The following is a 19953-nucleotide window of genomic DNA, read 5'->3' as shown; positions in this document are numbered from 1 at the left end:
TTAAAATGTTCCAAAACTTCAGTAACAATAGCTACAATTTTTCTTCCAGTCATGCCAGTTTTCTCCTTCACTTTTGCTAATGTCGAGAGGAATTTTCTCATTTCCGTGCATCTAATTTGTGATTGCTTTCTTGTCTTTAAAGGATACTTCGAACTAAATTCAGGATCTCCTCCAGCTTTAGCGTGTTCTTTATTGCCTTCGTTTCTTGTTTCCAAAGATGACGAGGAGTGTAAAGATTCAATAATGTAACTGGTACTGTTTAGGTTGAAAGTTTGACCCCAAGATACATTTTGGCTTTCCTTTGTTCTCTTTTCTTTGTCCAAGTAACATCAATGCCACCGGTTACCATTTTTCTACTTACCCTTTGGTCTATAAAACACTCTCTCCGATTCAGGCATTTTGAGTGTTCTGTACAACGACACACCGTGAAATCTAAACACTTGCAAGCTGCTATATCAAATTATTTATTGCCCTGCTTCTTCAATTCTTGTAATTTATTTCTTCTTTCATGCTCCCTCTTACTGCCAATTTTAAAAATATTTTCAGTTTCCTGTGGTAATTGTTGATCACTATTGATACACGGCCGAGCGAAACTACAGGAATTGAAACACGTTACCAAATGTCTTCCACCTTTTCTGCTACCTTCGTGGAAACCAAATTCTCTGCTGGTTCTTTACTTCCGCCCCCTTCAGCTGCTGACGCGTAAATAAATAACATGCCATAATGTCTTCGTAAGTTGGAAGCGTTCTCCAGTCGCGACCTTTGGCACTACGAAACATCTCTTGCGCTCTTGACATATTCTACCTGGTTGATTTTGCCATCTTTCTTCTTTATAACATAAAACAAAATCACCAGATACTAGGCTGTAATACAGTGGTAAATAATAAACCCATCAGTAACTACAAAAGCGCAAAACTAATCAAATCACTAACGTAGCAACACGGCCGCTAACCAGACACGTGCCCTGAGCACAGGTACAACACACTAATAACAATCGTCAAGCTGCCAAACAGTTGCACAATACTTTAGCACCTGCACGAGCGCGCGTCCTAATTTCGTTTTGTAGCCTCTTATCTCCACCCACCAAACTATTATACTAGTGACTTAATACAGCTAACAAGTTCATCATACCAGAAAAAGACTGTTACTAAATAGCAAAAAAACTTCTTTATGGCAAACTAGCAAATTGCTTATAGTTGATCACTTTTTGTCTAATTATTACCAAATTTCAGGGCCATTGCGCCCCGGCTGAAAATTATTTCAGAGAGCTGAAATTTTTAGTGAATTAAAAGTTCTTGTTGTTATGTACTGATACAGGATGCATCTTTTGCACTCTATCTACACTAAAACTTTCAGTCTGCTTCCAGCGAAGATCTGTCAAATAGTTACGTAGTAAATGGAAATTGATTTACAAAATCTCAAACTTAAGGCCCCTTGCCCCGGCTAAAAATTATTTCAGAGAGCTGAAATTTTCTATGGTAAAGTATTATGATATGATGCAACTTTTGCTACCTATCCAAATTCGCATTTTGAAAAAAAAAAAAAAAAAAAAAAAAAAAAAAAAAAAAAAAAAATCGCTCGACCCTAATACACATATTTCTTCCATTTACTTGCATGTGAGTGACTACGTGTACATTGCATGTTCTCATTTTAATGTACAGGCTGTGTACAACGCATGTTTCCGTGCAAAATTTCCAACAGAAGTTTAATACTTTTTCGACATGCATATCACCTGAAGACAATGTGCCTATAATATTTTATTTACATGTGTTTTCGCCAAAACAGGCGCTTGTATAATGCCTGTCAAAATCTGACACCCTTTTACAGGCAGTTCAATGTATAAAACATTGCATGTTTCCTCAAATATTTTTATAATAGAGCATAGATAAGGTTCGGGCTTGGGATATTTTCTTCATTTCACTTTTACAGTGCAACGAAGGGGAGGGGGGAGATATATGTAAAAAAGTAAAAATAAAAGTGACTGTCTTTGCGACTTCATCACGCTTTAACCACAGGACCGATCTTAATCAAATTTTCAATAAGGATGAAGTTCGGACCTGAGTTGGTTATCATCATATCACTTTGACGGTAAACCTTATGGTAGGGGGAAGGGAGGGAACAGATATATAAAAATAAATAAAACTTCATAACTCTTGAACCACCCAACTGATCTCGATCAAATTTTCAACGTAGATGACATTCGGGCTTGGGATAATTTTTATCATTTAACTTTGACGGTGCAACGTAGGGGAGGGGGACGGGGAGATATATATGTAAAAAATAAAATAAAATAAAAGTGACTGTCTATGTGACTTCACTCTTGAACCACCTGACCGATCTCGATCAAATTTTCAACATAGATGAGGTTCGGGCCTGGGATGGTCCGATAGATCTTAGGGGAGGAAGTAAGAGGGGGATATATATATATATATATATATATATATATATATATAAAACTTAATAACTCTTGAACCAACGGACCGATCTTGATCTAATTTTCAACATAGTTGAAGTTCGAACATGAGATGATTTTTGTCATATCACTTTGACGATGTAACTTAAAGGAGGGGAAAGACATTTACAAATGATCGAAAATGACCGATATTAGTGTCGAGCCTATAGTTTTTGAGGTCGCTGAGATGAACAGTGACAGTTCTGATGCCGTGGCTCGCAGCATGGGGAGGAGAGGGGATATATAAAAATCATCGAAAATGACCAATATCAAGGAGCGTTTTAGTAATAGTAAAAACTGACTGACTTACGAAACATGTCACTATTTTTTCTTAATTTAACCCAAAGAAGAATAATAAAATAGAAATTCTTTCACACACAAAGAATGAAAAAGTGACTGACTGGGCCTAGACTTTAACCCGGAACCACTGGCATACTGTTCCGATACGCTAACCACTACGCCACCCAGAACAACTACTCACTCTCTCACTTTTGAGGCTGGTGCCTTATCTCAGGCCACGTGGGTTGTACCACAGCCCCCTGCTGCTCTTGTACCATAGAAATTCTTTAGTGCGTGAAGATTCTTAGAGCCAAGTAAGAATTCTCTTGACAGAGAAAACTGGACCAGTGAAGTCATCTGTGTGAATAGGTGGAGACAGTTCTCTATACCAAACTCTTCAATTAATTATCTCCTCTTATGAAAGAAATTAAGATGATGAGGCTAAACACGCTATCAACAGAAAAGAAGGACTGTCGAAGAACTTATCAACAGCAGCAACGAAAAAATGGATGAAGATCTTTGAAATTCAGTGCAACTTTATATGTCAGAAATATCGTCATTTCAAGAATAATAAAGAAACAGAGACACTCGAGATGGGGTACTGAAGCGGAATGCTGCTCGTAAGAAAAAGAAGTAACAGAGTATTAAAAGCAGCAAACAAAAACCCATATGAAAGAAAAGGATAAAGCACGATTGTACATTGCCATTTGGAATTGAGTAACATACTACTACTGGAAGGAAAATTGACGTAGGAACCGCACATGCACAAGAACAGAGTACCTGAATAACCAACAAAGGATGATCATATCAAACAATCAACAGTACAATCTAGATTCTTCACTTCGGTCGCCAACCTCCAATTGATGAGGAAAAGATGTGAGAAATTATTTAACTAATACACTATACACTATCTACATAATTATGAATAATACATGGTAGCAAGAATATCACTCGTGTTTAGGGAATACCTTTATATGAGTACAAGACTTATCAGGTTTTATTTATTTTTATATATCTCCCCTTCCCCCTCCCTTAAGCTCAACTTTCAAAATGATATGATAAAAACCAACCCGGTGCGAACCTCATCTACGTTGAAAATTTGATTTAGATCGGTCGGGTAGTTCAAGAGTGATCACAGACAGTCACTTTTACTTTTATTTATTTATTTTTTACATATATCTCCCACTTCCCTACGTTGTGCTGTCAAAGTAAAATGAAAAAATCGTGCCAGGTCCGAACTTCATGTATGTTGAAACTTTGATCAAGCTCGGTTGAGTGATTCAAGAGTTCAGTTTTATTTATTTTCATATATATATATACCCTCCCCTACGTTCTACCGTCAAGATGAAATTATATATATATATAAAACCTTTCCAGTTCCAAACCTCATATATGTTGAAAATTTGATCGAGATCGGTCGGGTGGTTAAAGAGTTGTTTTATTTATTTTTTTCTATCTCCCCCTGCTCCCCCTCCACTAGGTTCTACCGTCAAAGTGAATAGCTAAAAATACTCCCAGGCCAGAGCAGCATCTACGTCAAAAATTTGATCGAGATCGGCCTGGCTGTTCAAGACATTTAGAGTCACAAACATAGTCACTTTCAATTTTATCATATAGACTAGCCTTTGGCTAGCTGGGGGCTCCGCCCCCAGGCCCCCACCCTTGCTCAGCCTACGGCCTCGCACCTCTTAAACCCAAAATTCTGCCGAATTTCAAGTTTCTTTCCCTACTTGAACTATGTAAAAGGTAAGATTTTGTTTCCCAAGAAAACGCCCATTTAAATAACATGGGAATTACTTGATATCCCTTTAGACCCCTTAAAAATTAAAAATATTCCCTTTTTGCAATTTTCCTATCGGTTAGTCCCGGAAGGCTACAATCATGCCAAATTTCATCACTCTAATCCTGCTAGAAGTGCCTAAACATTTTGGGGTGTAGAAGATGTCCTATATAAATAACATGGGAAAGATTTTTTCAATTTCCCATGAAACCACTCTAAAGTTGGAAATTTTTATTTTCACTGATTTACTTAGGTAATACTGACGAAAGCGTACAAAGCATACCGAATTTCAAAAGATTTTATTCCAATTTCAAGTACATAAAATATGACATTATAGGTTAAAACAAAAAACATTTAAATAGCATGGAGAAATTCTTCATCCCTCCTTTAGAACCCCTAAAAATTAAAAAAATAATAATAATAATAATTTTTGGCAATTTTCCTGTCGGTTAGTCTCGGAAAGCCAAATTTCAACTTTCCATGTCAACCGGAAGTATCCCTTTATGTTAGTTCATGTAGTTTTATATATAGTTAGGATTAATATGATAGCCAGAACGTACATCACATCGACATAATGTTTTTTGAAACTACTCGCACTTAGTGCTACGATAATTTGCTAAACGCACGATACTTTAGGTTTCAAGAACTTAAATATTATACACATGAGAATTTTTGTTCATTTCTATAACGTTAATCTATTTCATTACTTACTATATCGGCCTTGTCGAATTCCACCACCGCCACATCTTCGTACTTCTTGAAGTCTAGCAGCAGTTTATTAAATTTGGCCTTCTCGGCATCCAAACTTTTTGTTAATGCTTGAATCTCGGATTTCATTTTTCGACCTTCCGAAACTGCCTCCTTATATTTCTTGCACTCTTCACTGTAAACGAAATATAATTTGTTTGAGAATCGTTAATATTGGCAGTTGATACTGGTTTTATCACATTTTCTCATGAATTACTAAAGTTTTCTTTACACAATATTACAGCAGTGACGATATTTGAGACGTGGGTCTACAGCTAAACGCGGAAATCCGAACCACATGAGCTCCCACTGGGAATCGAGCCCAGGTCTCTCAAAAATCGGACCTGTTATGTGTTGTTAATTAAAATTAACATTAAAATTAACATGAAATTAACATGTATTTAGTGTTTTTTTTTTAACACTGGTAACTGGCCCAATAATTTAAAGCCCCACTGTATAATAATAGAACGCATAATCTGGTTTTACTGTATAATTTTTCCATTTTCCATTTTAAACCCGTTTCGTCTTCATCCAAATAAAAATAGTTTGGAAGTTTGAGAATAATTAAGTGTGTAGGTTTTCGGGAAATAATTTCTTTTATCTATCTATTAAAATGTTACAAGAGCGCCCGAGCTCCAACCTATAACTTTAGCTTTCAGATCTTTGATTTACGGTTATTTGTGATTTCACGTTCATAACAAAGACAAATATTTTTTTTTTTTTTTAAAAAAAGGTGTAAATTAAATAAATTACTTAGAGATATCTTTTTCACAAAGTTTATCGTTTTAAATTATTGTTCAAAGCCTTTGCATTTTAATAAGCCTTCTCCGAAATAAATGCAAATGAATTGTGCTGCCATCTCTGGAGTTTTTTAAACTATACGTTTGTGGACGTTTATATGTTTGTGGCAAAGCCTTTCGACAGTGAGATCTCGAAAACTACAGGTTCTAGAAAGATGACGTTTTCACTGATCGATTGCAAATTTTGCGTAGATTGTCCAGCTCTAACTCAATATTTACAAAAAAAAAAAAAAAAAAAAAAAAAAAGGCCATTATTTATTTATTACATTTTTACGGGTACACTGGAAGTGTTGACTTTAATAATAATAATAATAAGAAGAAGAAGAAAACTGAAGCATTATATCCTACCTATTATACATTCCAACATCATATAATTGTATATAGGGCTGCATGTCTCTCAGGTGTTTGTGTCATGGCCAAATTATAATGAAAAACGAAAGATAACCATTTCTCCAGTTTAAGTTGATTCTTTATTGTTTGGAGTGTTTTGCCCAATGAACACCATGTATCACTGACATTATAATTGATTGTATGTGTAATGTATTACCTTATTTTAAAATGTATAATACGATAATCATGCCTGTTGTTCTGTATGGTTGCGAAATATGGTCTCTTACTCGGAACGAAGAACATAGATTGAAAGTATTTGAGAACAAGATCCTGAGACGAATATTCCGATCCAAAAGAAACGGGAATAGGGAATAGCGGAATCTTCATAACGAGGAACTACATAATTTATACGGTTTATCCAACATTGTTAGAGTCATCAAATATAGGAGGCTCAGGTGGGCAGGTCATGTAGCCAGGATGGAAGAAAGTAGGAACGCTTTGAAAATCTTAAGTGGAAGACCAGCCGGAAAACGACCATTAAGAAGACGTAGGCGCAAATGGGAGGACAATATTAAGATGGATCTTGCAGAAATAGAAATACAAAGTAGAAGCTGGATCCAATTGGCTAAGGATAGAAGTCAGTGGAGAGCTTTTGTGAACGCGGAATTGAACCTCCGGGTTTGATAGGCATAGAGTTACTTAGTTTATGTATTTGCGTATTACATACTACATGCAAGAAGAAAGAAAACACAGATTAAAGATGAATTAAAAACTGCAGCCGGAAGTAGGCTCAAATCTTGCAAACGGTACGAGATATTGAAAAAGTAATCGAAAAAAATCTCCCCTTTACGGCATCTATTGCCGATTTTTACCAAGACTTCTTTCACTTTTGTTTGCAAAGGGACATGTACAGATGCGAGGAATAACAAGGAGATTCATGCTCATATATGAATGATGCGCTGTGTAAAGAGCGCAGGTTCAGCTAGTTTATACATTATTTTTCTTCATAATTTTCTCGTGTATGGATATCTCATTTGGATAATTATAAATATACATTATTATTTCAATATAATACATATTTTAGTACTTGAATGGAATTTCTTCCTAATTTTCCACCAATCCGAAATCAGGTAGGATACTTCAGACCCCCTTCAGCCCGATGAGATACCCATATCCTGCCAAAATCTGGTTTTATCCAGTTTTAACAATTTCCTATTCGTTTTCTAATGCCGCCGCGCGAAAATTCTGCGTCGTGATTGGAAATGACGCGCAACCTCAGTGGTTTGGCGCCATTCCACGTAGTTCATTGTGTTAGGACTATCGACAAGGCAACACGCCGCAAACCGTGCTGAGTAAATCCATATTGGATTAAATGGCAATTGACTGAATATAAGGTAAAATAGTTTACAATATAATATAAAGGAATCTAAAGGAAGAATAGGACAGGATTATAAAAAAGGTCAATCGAAAGGACAAGGAGTTATAGTAAATATGGAGTCCAAGATTACCGACGCATGCTAGTGACAACGAATTCTACTGGACAGGTTTAAAAGTGAAAGCAGATGTTAATTTTCGGTTTTGTGAGTTATAACCTACAATTGGAGATTAGTCTTCCCTTTGAGGCTTCTTTTCACCTACTGTGAACTTCCTAGGTCCGGTAACCTGTCCAATAGACAGTGTATTATGTGTAGTATTTTCTTAAGTTAGATAGGACATGGCGGTGTATAGTGTTCTCAGACTAAGTAAGTCAAATTCCAAAATGTACGAGTAAATTTTAACAGAGACTCCTATTTACTTTTTTATTTGGCGTAGCTTCCAAAGTTTTAATATGGGTTGAATAAAGAAGTGAAGGTTCCTTTCCTTCCGAAGGGAATCTTCCTCAACCCCTTTATTGGCCAAAGTTCGTATTCCAAAAAGGTAATTTTTTTGGTTTCAGGTGCAACGACTATCTAGTTTTCGCTACCTCCCCTTTCACGTCAGAGCCGATCGAAATAATGTGTTGATTTTAAGAAATGTATACCCATATTTAGTGGATATGTAGATTTTCGTTTAGTGTAGTAATATGTATTTATATGTGTAGTCATATAGCATGTGATATCTTGCGAGTAAATGTGAAGTGTGAATGAGAGTGTTTTAGTAATTTGGGCCGCGGTGGCTTAGTGGTAGAGTGTTCACCTCTGGTGCTAGGGGTCCCTGGTTCGATCCCAGCTCACGCCAAGTGAACTTTGTGGTGGACAAACATCGTGTGCGTGGGTTTCCTTGGGGTGCTCCTGTTTCCTCTCACTTTCTTCATTCCACCATTTTCATTCATTTCTCATAATCGCCGTCTCCTTTAGCCTAACCGGCATAATCGTGGGACGTAAAACTTAAAGATTTCATTTTTGTTGTTGTTGTTGTTGTAACACTGGACAACAAATTTTAACTTTTTTTTCATGCTTCGGAAAAGAAAAGGACATTTTCTTATGCAAATGAGGATGCTGAATACGAAAATGACAATAAAAACGCTGAATTGGTTCGAGTTTAAGTGTAATTGACACAAATATGTGTTATGTAGTGTTGACACTTTTAGAGTCTTGAATTTTCTATTTGGCCTTTCACTTAAGTAGCTATTGCTTCAATTTTGTTCATCCGAGTATCGTGATTTATATGTCATTCGCTTCAGAATAAACCAACCTTGCAATTGGTATTATGCCCATGTGTACATGATGAAGAACAGGGAAATTTAAGGTAAAATTGAGAATTTCCCGTCCAAAAATTCCAATTTTTTAAATGTAGACCGCCTGGTACGGCCCCGGCTAAAGGTGTCCAAATATAATATACCTTTAAAACTACTATAGTTTATATGTAGTACATGTGCCAAGTTTCATTGTAATATCTACAATAGTAGTGAGGGGGAAAATATTTTCAGTTCTGTTTGACAATACCAAGTTTCATATAGGGAAAAGTGAGATATCAAATAAAAAGAATCCAAACACTACTATTTATTTCAATATCATAACTTATACGTCATTCTATTCAGAATAAAACAGGCTTTCAAATGGTACCATAAGAATGTATGTGTGTGATGTACGAGAAAAGGAAAAATTGGGAATTTTCCGTCCAAAAAAATACTGTTCCAGGGGATTCTGACGTGTCAAAACACAGACACTTTCAGATCTTCAGAGTAAGCTCCCCACTGCTTGAGTTGGATGCCAGTAGTTCTGCGCCTCTTTTTGACAACCACAGGTAATTTAATTCACGTTATCATATAACGAATAGATAATGATATGTTGGTTTTGTGAATTCAGGCTCAGTGGAAGACAATGAATCTGCAGCAGAATTTGACAACCTGGGTCGACTTTGTCCGCCTTTTGCTCTTCATCGGATAACACACTGGAATAAGTTGCGGGATATTGTGGAATCTTTAGTTGTTCAGAATGTGGCACAGTGACGAACATCTCAAGGAATATTTGTAGTAGTCCACTTTTTTCTCTTTTGGATAAACCTTTAATTGGAGGAACTATGCAAAAATAGCAGTTTGAAGTATGATCTGTCGTTTTTTTTTTTCCATATCATTGGAACTGCAAATGGCATACATGGCCTTTTTCCATGTATCCAGTCCCACAAGTTTGTAGAACAAGTATTACAAGAAATATGTGATGCCCACTTCTTTATCCATATCTTCCACTTTACAGCCAAAGTACAAGTGATAGGCTTTCTTTATGATAGGTCTGAAATTCCACTTTTCGTTTCACTTCGTTAAAAATAACAATTTGCTTTGCACTGTAAACACATTTACGTGACATGTTTCTGCTCGGTACAGTCATAGAACGATAAGTAATAATAATAATAATAATAATAATAATACACTCACCCAATATCTCACCACGGCCACGTCCGGGATGGCAAAATGTAACTACTAAAGAACCTTACACAACACGTTTTCTCTGGCAAACTCTTCAATACAAACAGTGAAGTAGTTGATGTTTCATTATCAGTGATGAAGTGCAAGCAATAAAGATAGCTAGAGACGTACGCAGGAATTTATTTCGTGAGGGGTCTTAAGCTTTTCGGGGGCCAAATACAATTTGAGCCTAAGTTATATTAAATTTTGTAAAATTGCACCTGAAATTAGACTAAATTTACAAAAAAAAAAAACGGAAATTCGAGGGGCCAAGACTCGCAGGACCCATCCCTGCGTACGTCCCAGAGGATAGGAATGAAACTAACCGTCAAATAATGGAAGTTTATTGAAATAAGCAGACAGCTCTTGTTGCCACGAATCCTCAATTTGGCCACCGGAGCACATCCGGTGATAACCTATTTCTTTGAAACCCGAACCAATCTTCAAAATCTAATTTCATATTTGTTATCAGCACCCTAAACTTAGTAAAAATTTGTAACTTTTATCTCTGAAGCATTTTCACTGTTAACCAGTGTAATTTATCTACTGACAATGTATTTTGAAATTTGAATCATTTATCTCTTTTCGGGATTAAACCAGTGCGCGATCAGTATAATATCTCGTTTTGACATATATAGATTAGATCCGTATAGTAATTGAACGTTTCGTATATTTATTTTATACTATAAGATACGTAGTTCGTGTGTTAAGAGTATATAGTACATTTCAGGTACAAACTCTCGTATTCATATAGTACGAGAAACTACATTCGCGTTTCATTAGTCATTTGCCAATGTATGCATGTTAGTAAAGTAAGCATAATGAAAATCAGTTTTTTTTTCCACTTTTATAAAGATCTGATTACTACGATTTTGGTGGACGTTTTACCTGATATAGGTACCATGTCTTGGCGACCATTTTGAAAATGGTGATCAATATGAAAAATATTTTACCACAGTGCTCTTTACTTTTCATAGTGGGGTGAGTGATACCTCGTTCGATAGATCTTTACTCTTTAAAGATCTATCGAAAGAGGTATCACTCGCCCCATGTTTCAATTTCAACTTTTGAATTCGGGCCCTGGGCCCACATGAAATGCGGCCCTGGGGCACTGAGACAACGTAATTCGACGTTCCCCAAGCCCTTTTCCTGTTTCACTTTTTGTTCTGTTCATTTATCTCCAACCATTTTCATATTAATTGTACTAGACGTTTTATCTGACACAGGAATCATATCTTGGCGACCATTTTGAAAACTGGCCGATATAAAAAATATTTTTCCACAGTGCTCTATAGTTTCTAAAGTCTATCGAACGAGATATCACCCGCTCAATGTTTCCAATTACTTTTAAAGGTACGCTGGAGGTACGGCGACAATACCATTCGATGTGCCCCATAGCATTTCTTATTTCAGTTTTTGTTCGGCTCATTTATCTTAAACCATTTTCGAGATATTTCCGTGGAAAGATTAAAATGAGCCACCCTGTATACCTCCGTCGTATGCCGAGGGATACTTTTACCATCCCACCTGCCGTAGTCGTAAACGATTATCCGGTGAATGGTTTATTCATGTTTTCGTTTTCTCTACAATGAAACGATTTTGAGATATTTTACCGATTTTTTTAACCTCATTATATCAGTATATAAGATTTCGGGTTCCAATAACCGTCGTAGTCATTGCGTTCAGTTTGTTTCAATACTACACCAGAGTTGAATCTTTACTGATTATGTTCCGTTGCCCACGAAATTATTGCTAAATTCCTTCAAACCTTGTTATTATGTATTTTGAATTTTTAAAATTTTCAGTACTGCTAACTAATTAGCCTATCTATTATTATACTGCAAAGTGTATAAATACTTCGTGGTCATGCTTGCCTGCTACTCATAATAATTAAAATCCCAAAACGTTCATGGTTGATTAAGATGTGAACATGTTTTTGGTGCGGCTACTCATTTTGATTTGTCTACTTTTCTTTTGTATCTGATGTGTTTAAGCAACATTCAAATTATAGAAAACGGCGTAGTTAACTGCGAATTGTTTAAGATGATTAAATATATGTATATTGAAATATAAATATGTGATAGATGTATATTTTTTTTTTTTATTATTATTATGAAGAATATAGTATGATGTTGAGAAACGTCGTTTCGATGTAAACGAAGGGTTTCATTACTTTTCCGCTTGGTTTCGATACGATTGATACGTTCTGTTGCTATTCTTTTCGTAACGCTGACAAACAAAAAACTGAATGTGTAGAGTATACCGCCTTTGTAAATAAATGTTATTTCTTTCCTTTTGTTGTAATATGACCTATATATATGTCTAACACCTCTGTGTGTCAAATTACTAACTGCGTTTGGGTGTTGTAAGGGGGCAGGTTATTGCGACTTATGGTTAACCCTTTATGTATTCACATATTGTAAAACCTAATTCTCTGACAGAATTGCATCCTGATTCCCCTTTCGTGACCTATGAATCTCTAAAATCTGATAGTGTCGTTTATCCAAGTGAAGCTATCGTGACTGTTCTGTAACAGTGATGAGCAGAGCCCGGATCTTGTTGACCTAAAATTTTCTAAAAAAGTGACCTATAAAATGACACTAAAATTCCTGCAAAATGACCCTAAAAATCACAAAAATTGACCTTAATACTTGCGTTTTCTTAAACGTTTATTTCGTTAAACATTGACATTTTTTAATATCCATTGGATTTTTAGTTAACATTTCTCACTCAAATTCAAAAAGTATTGTTTCACTTAGTTGCAGTCCATTGATCATTTATTTCTATTGATCAGTCCATTGTACGGCATTGTAAGTATTGAAAGCGTCAATTCACTCCCGAATTGAAACTAGGAAGCACTCTTAAACAATAAAAGTTCGCAAGTGTAGATTACATGAGAATAATAGATAGAAACATGTTTAAAATCCTTGTACGCCTTTTAATCCATTTTTAGTTATTCACGTGATCACATCCTTTATGGTCAACAACCCAAAACTATCTGTTTGGCCACCTTTCGTTAACCAGCTACAGTTTAGTTTTCATTAGCTTGTTAAGAATGCAGTTTTCCACCCCAATAGTCAGGAAGAAAGAAAAGAGATTATTCAACTTCGTCTTTTCCACATTCGTAAACCGTGTTCATTTAAAGATTTCCTTATGTAGAAGAAAAAGAATAAAAAGACCATAAATGACCTAACAATTACCTTAAAATATTAAAAAATGATCTGAAATTTCAAAACGGCAAAAAGTGACCAAAATTGACCCTAAAAAACTATATTTTTAGAACCTAGAGCTGATGGATAACATTTTTATTTGAACTTGCCTTGTCTTATGCGTAACAGAAAAAAGTTGACTTGTCAAGATCCGGGCCCTGGTGATGAGTAATGTTCAACAACATAATTTAAAAGTTTTGTGCGACAAATCCAGCTAAGACGTCCCTAATGGTACAAACTCCTCACAACTCTTCGAGCTCCAAAGTATATTAACTTAACTTTGACCTTTCGAAATTTACCAGCTAATTGTCAATGTACCTCGATCTTGACTATGTGTTGAAATAAGTGATACTAAACTAAATCAGTTCAGAACCTAATTTTGGAAATTAAGTAGCTTTAAGAACTATTATAATATTTTTTTAATAATTATGCATGTCTGATATAGACCAGTTTATAAACAACGTAACTATTATAGTATGTGTACCTTCGAAGAAAAGTAAAGCGTGCATAGACACCTAGTGAGTGAAAAGACACGCTATTTTAGTGATATTATTTAAAGCAACAAGGAAATTGGTCTCGTATAGTGGATTTCTTTTCCAACACTATAGCGAAAGAGATTCGATCTCTCGTCGTAAATGTCTGATTCGCCTGACGAGCAATGCTTAAATGATAGACATATGCTTAAATTAATGAACTAGATATTAATTGGTGTACCCCAACATTTTATGTACACTAGTATATATGTAACCATATGTAATCAATTTCTTTTCCTGTTTTCTTAGGATTTAGATTTCTGGGCTCTCGGCATGTAAGGGCATTTAGGACGTCGCGTTTTGAGGGATGATGTCCCTCAGCGAGCACACTGTCCGGGGAAACGGAAGGAAAAAAGGATTGGGGAAGGAAGGAAGCGGCCTGGACCTATAAGTTAGGTACCACCCCAACATTTGCCTGGTCTGAATGAAAAAAACCCAGGAAAACCTCATTCAGGGAGGCAAGCTTGTAAAAGCGTTTTACACTTTTTCGACCGAGTGCCCCCACCGGGAATAGAATCCGGGACCGCTCGCACCGTATTTTGCCAATTTCTATCAATATATTTAAGCATCATTGGCTTCTTTATAAAACAAGAGCTATTCAGGCAAGCAGAAACATAAAACTTGATTTCGTTTCGTATATTTAAGCTTAACATTCTTATGTAAATACTGACGTTATCAAGAAGACGACTTTTGCTTAAAGTGACATCCGAACCGCTACTTGGTTTACACTTGAAAGAAGGGTTGTGGTTCTACCAAGAATTGAATGGGATACCTTGATTAAAAGGTGAAAAGGAGAGAAAACTATACAATAAAAGACAAATTCTGATCAAAGCATATGTAATCTAATAAATAATAGTGTTACAGTTTCGGCAAAATATCCCTGCCTTATTTGATGTGTCTGATGTATAATGTATGAGAGAATGTGTCTGATGAAGGCAAAGATATTTTGCCGAAACTGTAACACTATTATTTATTAGATTATACTAGCTGAACCTGCGCTCTCTACACAGCGCATCATTAACATATGAGCATGAATCTCCCTGTCAAACCTCACAACATCTGTACATGTTCCTTTGAAGACACAAGTGAAGGACATCTTGATAAAAATCGGCAAGGGGTACTATAAAGGGGAGATTTTTTTCGATTATTTTTCCTTATCTCGCAGCGTTTGCAAGAGTGGAAATACTTCCGGTTGGAGTTTCTAATTCATGTATGATCAGTGTTTTCTTTCTTCTTGCATGCAGTATGTAATATGCATATACATTACACACACAATTAATTATAATGTCACTGACATATTGTGTTCATTGGGCAAAACACTCCAAACAATAAAGATTCTTCTTAACCTGGAGAAATCGTTATCCTTCGTTTTTCATTATCATATAAATGTAGCCAAGAAAGTTCTGTCGCTTTTTGTGGAGGTTTGTATTACACACTGCGAGCTAACCTCCTCGTCATATAGACGTGGCAATGATCATGGAGCTAGAAAGATGGAACAACCGCCACTTGTAAGCTTTTCCACAACTGAACACAAACAAAAGTGGGCCTAATTGCTGCACCATGCGTAGTTTTTGAGATCTAGCATGAAATATATTCAAACATTTAATTTTTTCCGGGCTACGACCATCGTCACACACGTACTTTCTTTGCGTTTTTATCATGTCCTTCCTTTTTCTTCATGTAATATCAGCAATTTTTTTTTTTTTTTTTTTTTTTTTTTTTGCAATAGTATATTCACGTAGAGAATTACTTTGTGGCCTAAGCAGCAATTTTTTTTTTTTTAGAACTTTGCCCTTCTGAGATATTAAGCACCAAAAATGGCATCAAAACCACAGTGCTAATAGTATCATAGCTGTTGATATTTCTGCAGACTCTTTACATGTAATAGTATTCAACACAAAACTTATGAACCCCCACTTTATGCCATTCCAAAATGCTGTCCCTTTAAAAGTGTAATTTTCTGTACTTTTTCTGCTGATTTCATGTATTGGTTTGTAACCCTGGATATTTATTTAGAAGCAAGAGTGTATATTCTCCGCGTACCTAAGTCTCTTCTGTAAACATCCACTTTTGTTGGGTGTTCGTCTAATTCGTACGTCCTGAGCTACTGCAGTTTTCGTAAACACTTGAAAATGCCAAAATTGGCACTCCACCGACAACAAAGATGGCCGCCATTCAGGAACACTTGTACATATTTTTTTTCTAACAAGTTCATATCCGTCCGAGTACGCCTCATTGCGTCTCTTGAGGCATTTCAAGTTGCGAGCATGCAATGACTTTTGCCATTCAAATTTAAGTAAACGCCTGCAACGTCCGTCAACCCGCCATGCGTAACTTCTCTACTGGTTGCCTAACCGTACTTTCGCCCTGCAACAATGTTAATCTTATGGGCTCAAAACGTGCTTTAAAATGTTGAATAGAATAATAATGACACGATTTTTGAAAATTTGAATGAGAACTGGACAATCTACACAAAATTTGGAATTGACCAGTGGAAATGGCATGTTTCTAGTATGTGTGGTTTCCGGGATCTCATTGTCGAAAAGATTGGCGACTAACATATAAACCTAGAGTTTTAATGTATAGACTAGCTGAACCTGCGCTCTCTACACAGCGCATTATTTGCATATGAGCATAAATCTCCTTTTCATTCCTCACAACATATGTACATGTCCCTTTACAGACACAAGTGGAAGACGTCTTGATTTAAAAAAAAAATCGGCAAGGGGTATCATAAAGGGGAGATTTTTTTCGATTATTTTTTCTCAATATCTCGCACCGTTTGCAAGATTTGAGCCTACTTCCGGTTGGAGTTTCTAATTCATGTATGACCAGTGTTTTCTTTCTTCTTGCATATAGTATGTAATAAGCAAATACATTATATATACAATTAATTATAATGTCAGTTATATATGGTGTTCATTGGGCAAAACACTCAAAAAATAAAGATTTATCTTAGACTCGAGAAATGGTTATCCTTCCTTTTTCACTATTATTTGGCCATGGAACAAACGCCTGAGACATATACAACACCAATATACAACATTGTGTTGTTGGAGTGTATAACGCATAGGATATGATGCATTAGTTTTAGGGATGGCCAAAATTTTCCGGAATCCGGATTCCGGAAATTTTGTTTTCCGGAATCGGAAAATTTACTTTCCGGAATTCGGAAAAAATCCGGAATTCGGAAAAATTCCGGAATTCAGAAAAAATCCGGAATTCAGAAAAAATCCGGAATTCGGAAAAATTCCGGAATTCAGAAAAAATCCGGGATTCGGAAAAATTCCGGAATTCGGAAAAATTCCGGAATTCGGAAAAATTCCGAAATTCGGAAAAAATCCGGAATTTAGAAAAAATTCGGATTTTTTCCGATTTTACTTTCCGGATTCCGTAAAGTAAAAATACTGGAATTGGCCATCCCTAGCTAGTAGCTGTTAAAAGAGAAACACAATAATGAATATATATACTGTATTAGTTTCTTGTAGTTGGATATGTCTTTATCACTTACGTAGACAATTGCTACTGCAGTTATTTACTGCTTTATGAGGAAGGTCTTATTTTCACACACAAAAAAGTCGCCGGTATGTCTCAAACATTATCGCGTTCCCACCTGCAGCTGCTCCAAAGCACTGCAAATTACTTTTTAATCAGGCGAATCGCAGTGAAGGAAAAGAAATCTCAACAAATATTCTAATAACATTCGCTTATTGTCAACATACCTACAGTGAGCGCAGAAAGTGTTCGTACACCGTGCATACTTTATATTGGAAACAGCTAGCATGAGAACGGGAGGTGGAAAATATATATATAACCAGAATTAAGACTACACATTCATACATTTTATTTCTATATACAAGAGAAAGGGCAAACAAAGACAATCACTGTTTTGTTCAGAAGAAAAGAGAGAATTCCTTTTTTGTAAACGCAAAAAGTCATCGTACACTTATGATTGAATTAATGCTTATAAAGTATATTACGTTATTTAATATTTTGTGGGATTACCCTGTGCGTTAATGATTGTCTGTAGTCTTCGTGGCATTGATTTCACCTGTAGTAGTTCGTAGTTCTGTAGCTTCGGGACTGATTATGTCCCATTCTTCTTGAATAGCTTTTCTCAGGCCTTCTTTAGTAGAGAAGCTGTGCCTTCTGATTCTTGTCTCCAGAACAGACCATAGATGTTCTATGGGGTTCATGTCTGGGGATTGGGGAGGTATGCGAAGCTGTTTCAAGGTATTATAGAGTAGCCACAATCGAGTATTTTCCGCTGTATGTTTGGAGTTGTTGCCTTGTTGAACAATAAATTGTTTTCTGCGCACTAGTAAGGAGATTTTCCTTTAATATGTTAATATACACTTTGTGGATCATCACTCCATCGATAAAGTGGAGACGACCCACTCCTGAGGCACTCATACAACCCCTGACGAGCACGGACCCTCCTCCGTGTCTTACTTTAGGGACGAGATTTTGAGGATTCATCAATGTATTCACCTTGCGCCATACCATACGCCTCCCATTGGATTCGATAAGATTAAATTTACTTTCGTCCGAAAATATGATCCTATTCCAGAAAGAAGCCTGATCCCTTATCTTTATACTCTTTTTCAAACTTTAGTCTCTTTATACGATTTGTCTTGTTCACCCATAACATTTTCCTGGCTATCCGACCATGATACCCTGCAAATATTCCGCACTGTACTGGCTGATACTTTAACACCGCGTGTTTCCAGATCCGTTGCCAATTGCACAGCACTACTTTTCGGAACCTTTTTTCTTTCCCTAATAATGTAACGTTTATCTTGTTCACTCAACACTCTTGGTCTTCCAGTTTTTTTTTTTTTTTTTTTTTTTTTTTTTTTTTTTTTTTTTTTTTTTTTTTTTCGCACAGTGATAGAAACACTATACATCGCAATTATTGTTTGTACTGTTGAACGAGGCCTGTCTGTAAGGTTTGCTATCTTTCTCAAAGACTTACCTTTCTTATGCAATTTAATAATTACTTTTCTTGTTTCCTCATTTGTTTCTGTTCGGTTGCTTCCCATTTTGACAGCCCACCGTGCAGTTTTTTTCACTCCTATTCACAACTAAACTCATTCTGTTATTCGTTATACTATACAGAGGTGTATACTCAGGTGAATACTAGTGAACCCCAGTTGTGGTATCTTTGTTTCGTATTCGTACGTCAGGTGTACGATCTCTTTTTGCGTCTACTCTATACACTTTCTACGGAATTTATTTACTTTCTGACCATTAAACTTGTCTTTGTGGTTCTTTATTGATATATTCATAAAGCTTAGTTTTCATTATTCATATTGTGTGTGTTATTACACTTCTTAAATTTTCTGTTTCTTTTTCGCAGGCATTCTCGTTTCAATAGCATAGGTGTACGAACACTTTCTGCGCTCACTGTATGTACAGTAACTACAAATTTACAATTTTTGACTTTACGAAGTATACAATGTAATTGTTCAGTAATTAACATAAGCAGGCATTCATTAATTTATATTAATATAATAATTAATAAAACTAATAAGCGGGTGATTGATGACTCAGTGGTAGAGTTTTCATCTATGGTATTCTAACCCAGGACATGTGGGTTTTCGATGGCTAATTTTGTGTTCGAAACTTTTTCCGGTGGTAGGCCTACTCTTGGTTCCCTTTCTTATATTTGTTCCATCATCACTCATTAACGAATTTAGTTTATCAAAACTCTATAGCCATATATTCATTCTGTCCGTCAGTGAAACAAACAGTCTCAAGAACTATCTGATGGATTACCATCAATTTTGGCCACGATGTACAGAGTCAATAGTTAAGAATCGAGTTCCCTGATGAATGTAATATTCAAACCGGAAGCGGTACAAATCAACCATTTCCGGTTTTAACGTTAATCATTATATAGTAAATATGGTAATAGATAGCGAGAAGCGGTTTCCAGTA

The 19953-nt window shown here is 35.9% G+C and overlaps 1 protein-coding gene across 1 annotated transcript in view; it reads right to left on the bottom strand.

Annotated features, from left to right (window-relative positions):
- LOC145688547 (uncharacterized) overlaps positions 1-19953 on the bottom strand; it is a 265066-nt gene that overhangs the window by 57804 nt on the left and 187309 nt on the right. The window contains exon 6 of the mRNA XM_081762940.1: positions 5223-5394. Within this exon, the coding sequence (XP_081619066.1) occupies positions 5223-5394 (172 nt within the window). The remainder of the gene's footprint in view (positions 1-5222; positions 5395-19953) is intronic.

The sequence above is a fragment of the Thermobia domestica genome, chromosome 6 (assembly GCF_964235325.1).
Source record: "Thermobia domestica chromosome 6, izTheDome1.hap1.1, whole genome shotgun sequence".
Taxonomy (NCBI): Eukaryota; Metazoa; Arthropoda; class Insecta; order Zygentoma; family Lepismatidae; genus Thermobia; species Thermobia domestica.
Note: the sequence above shows the minus strand (reverse complement) of the source record. Positions and strands in the feature narration are given on the sequence as shown.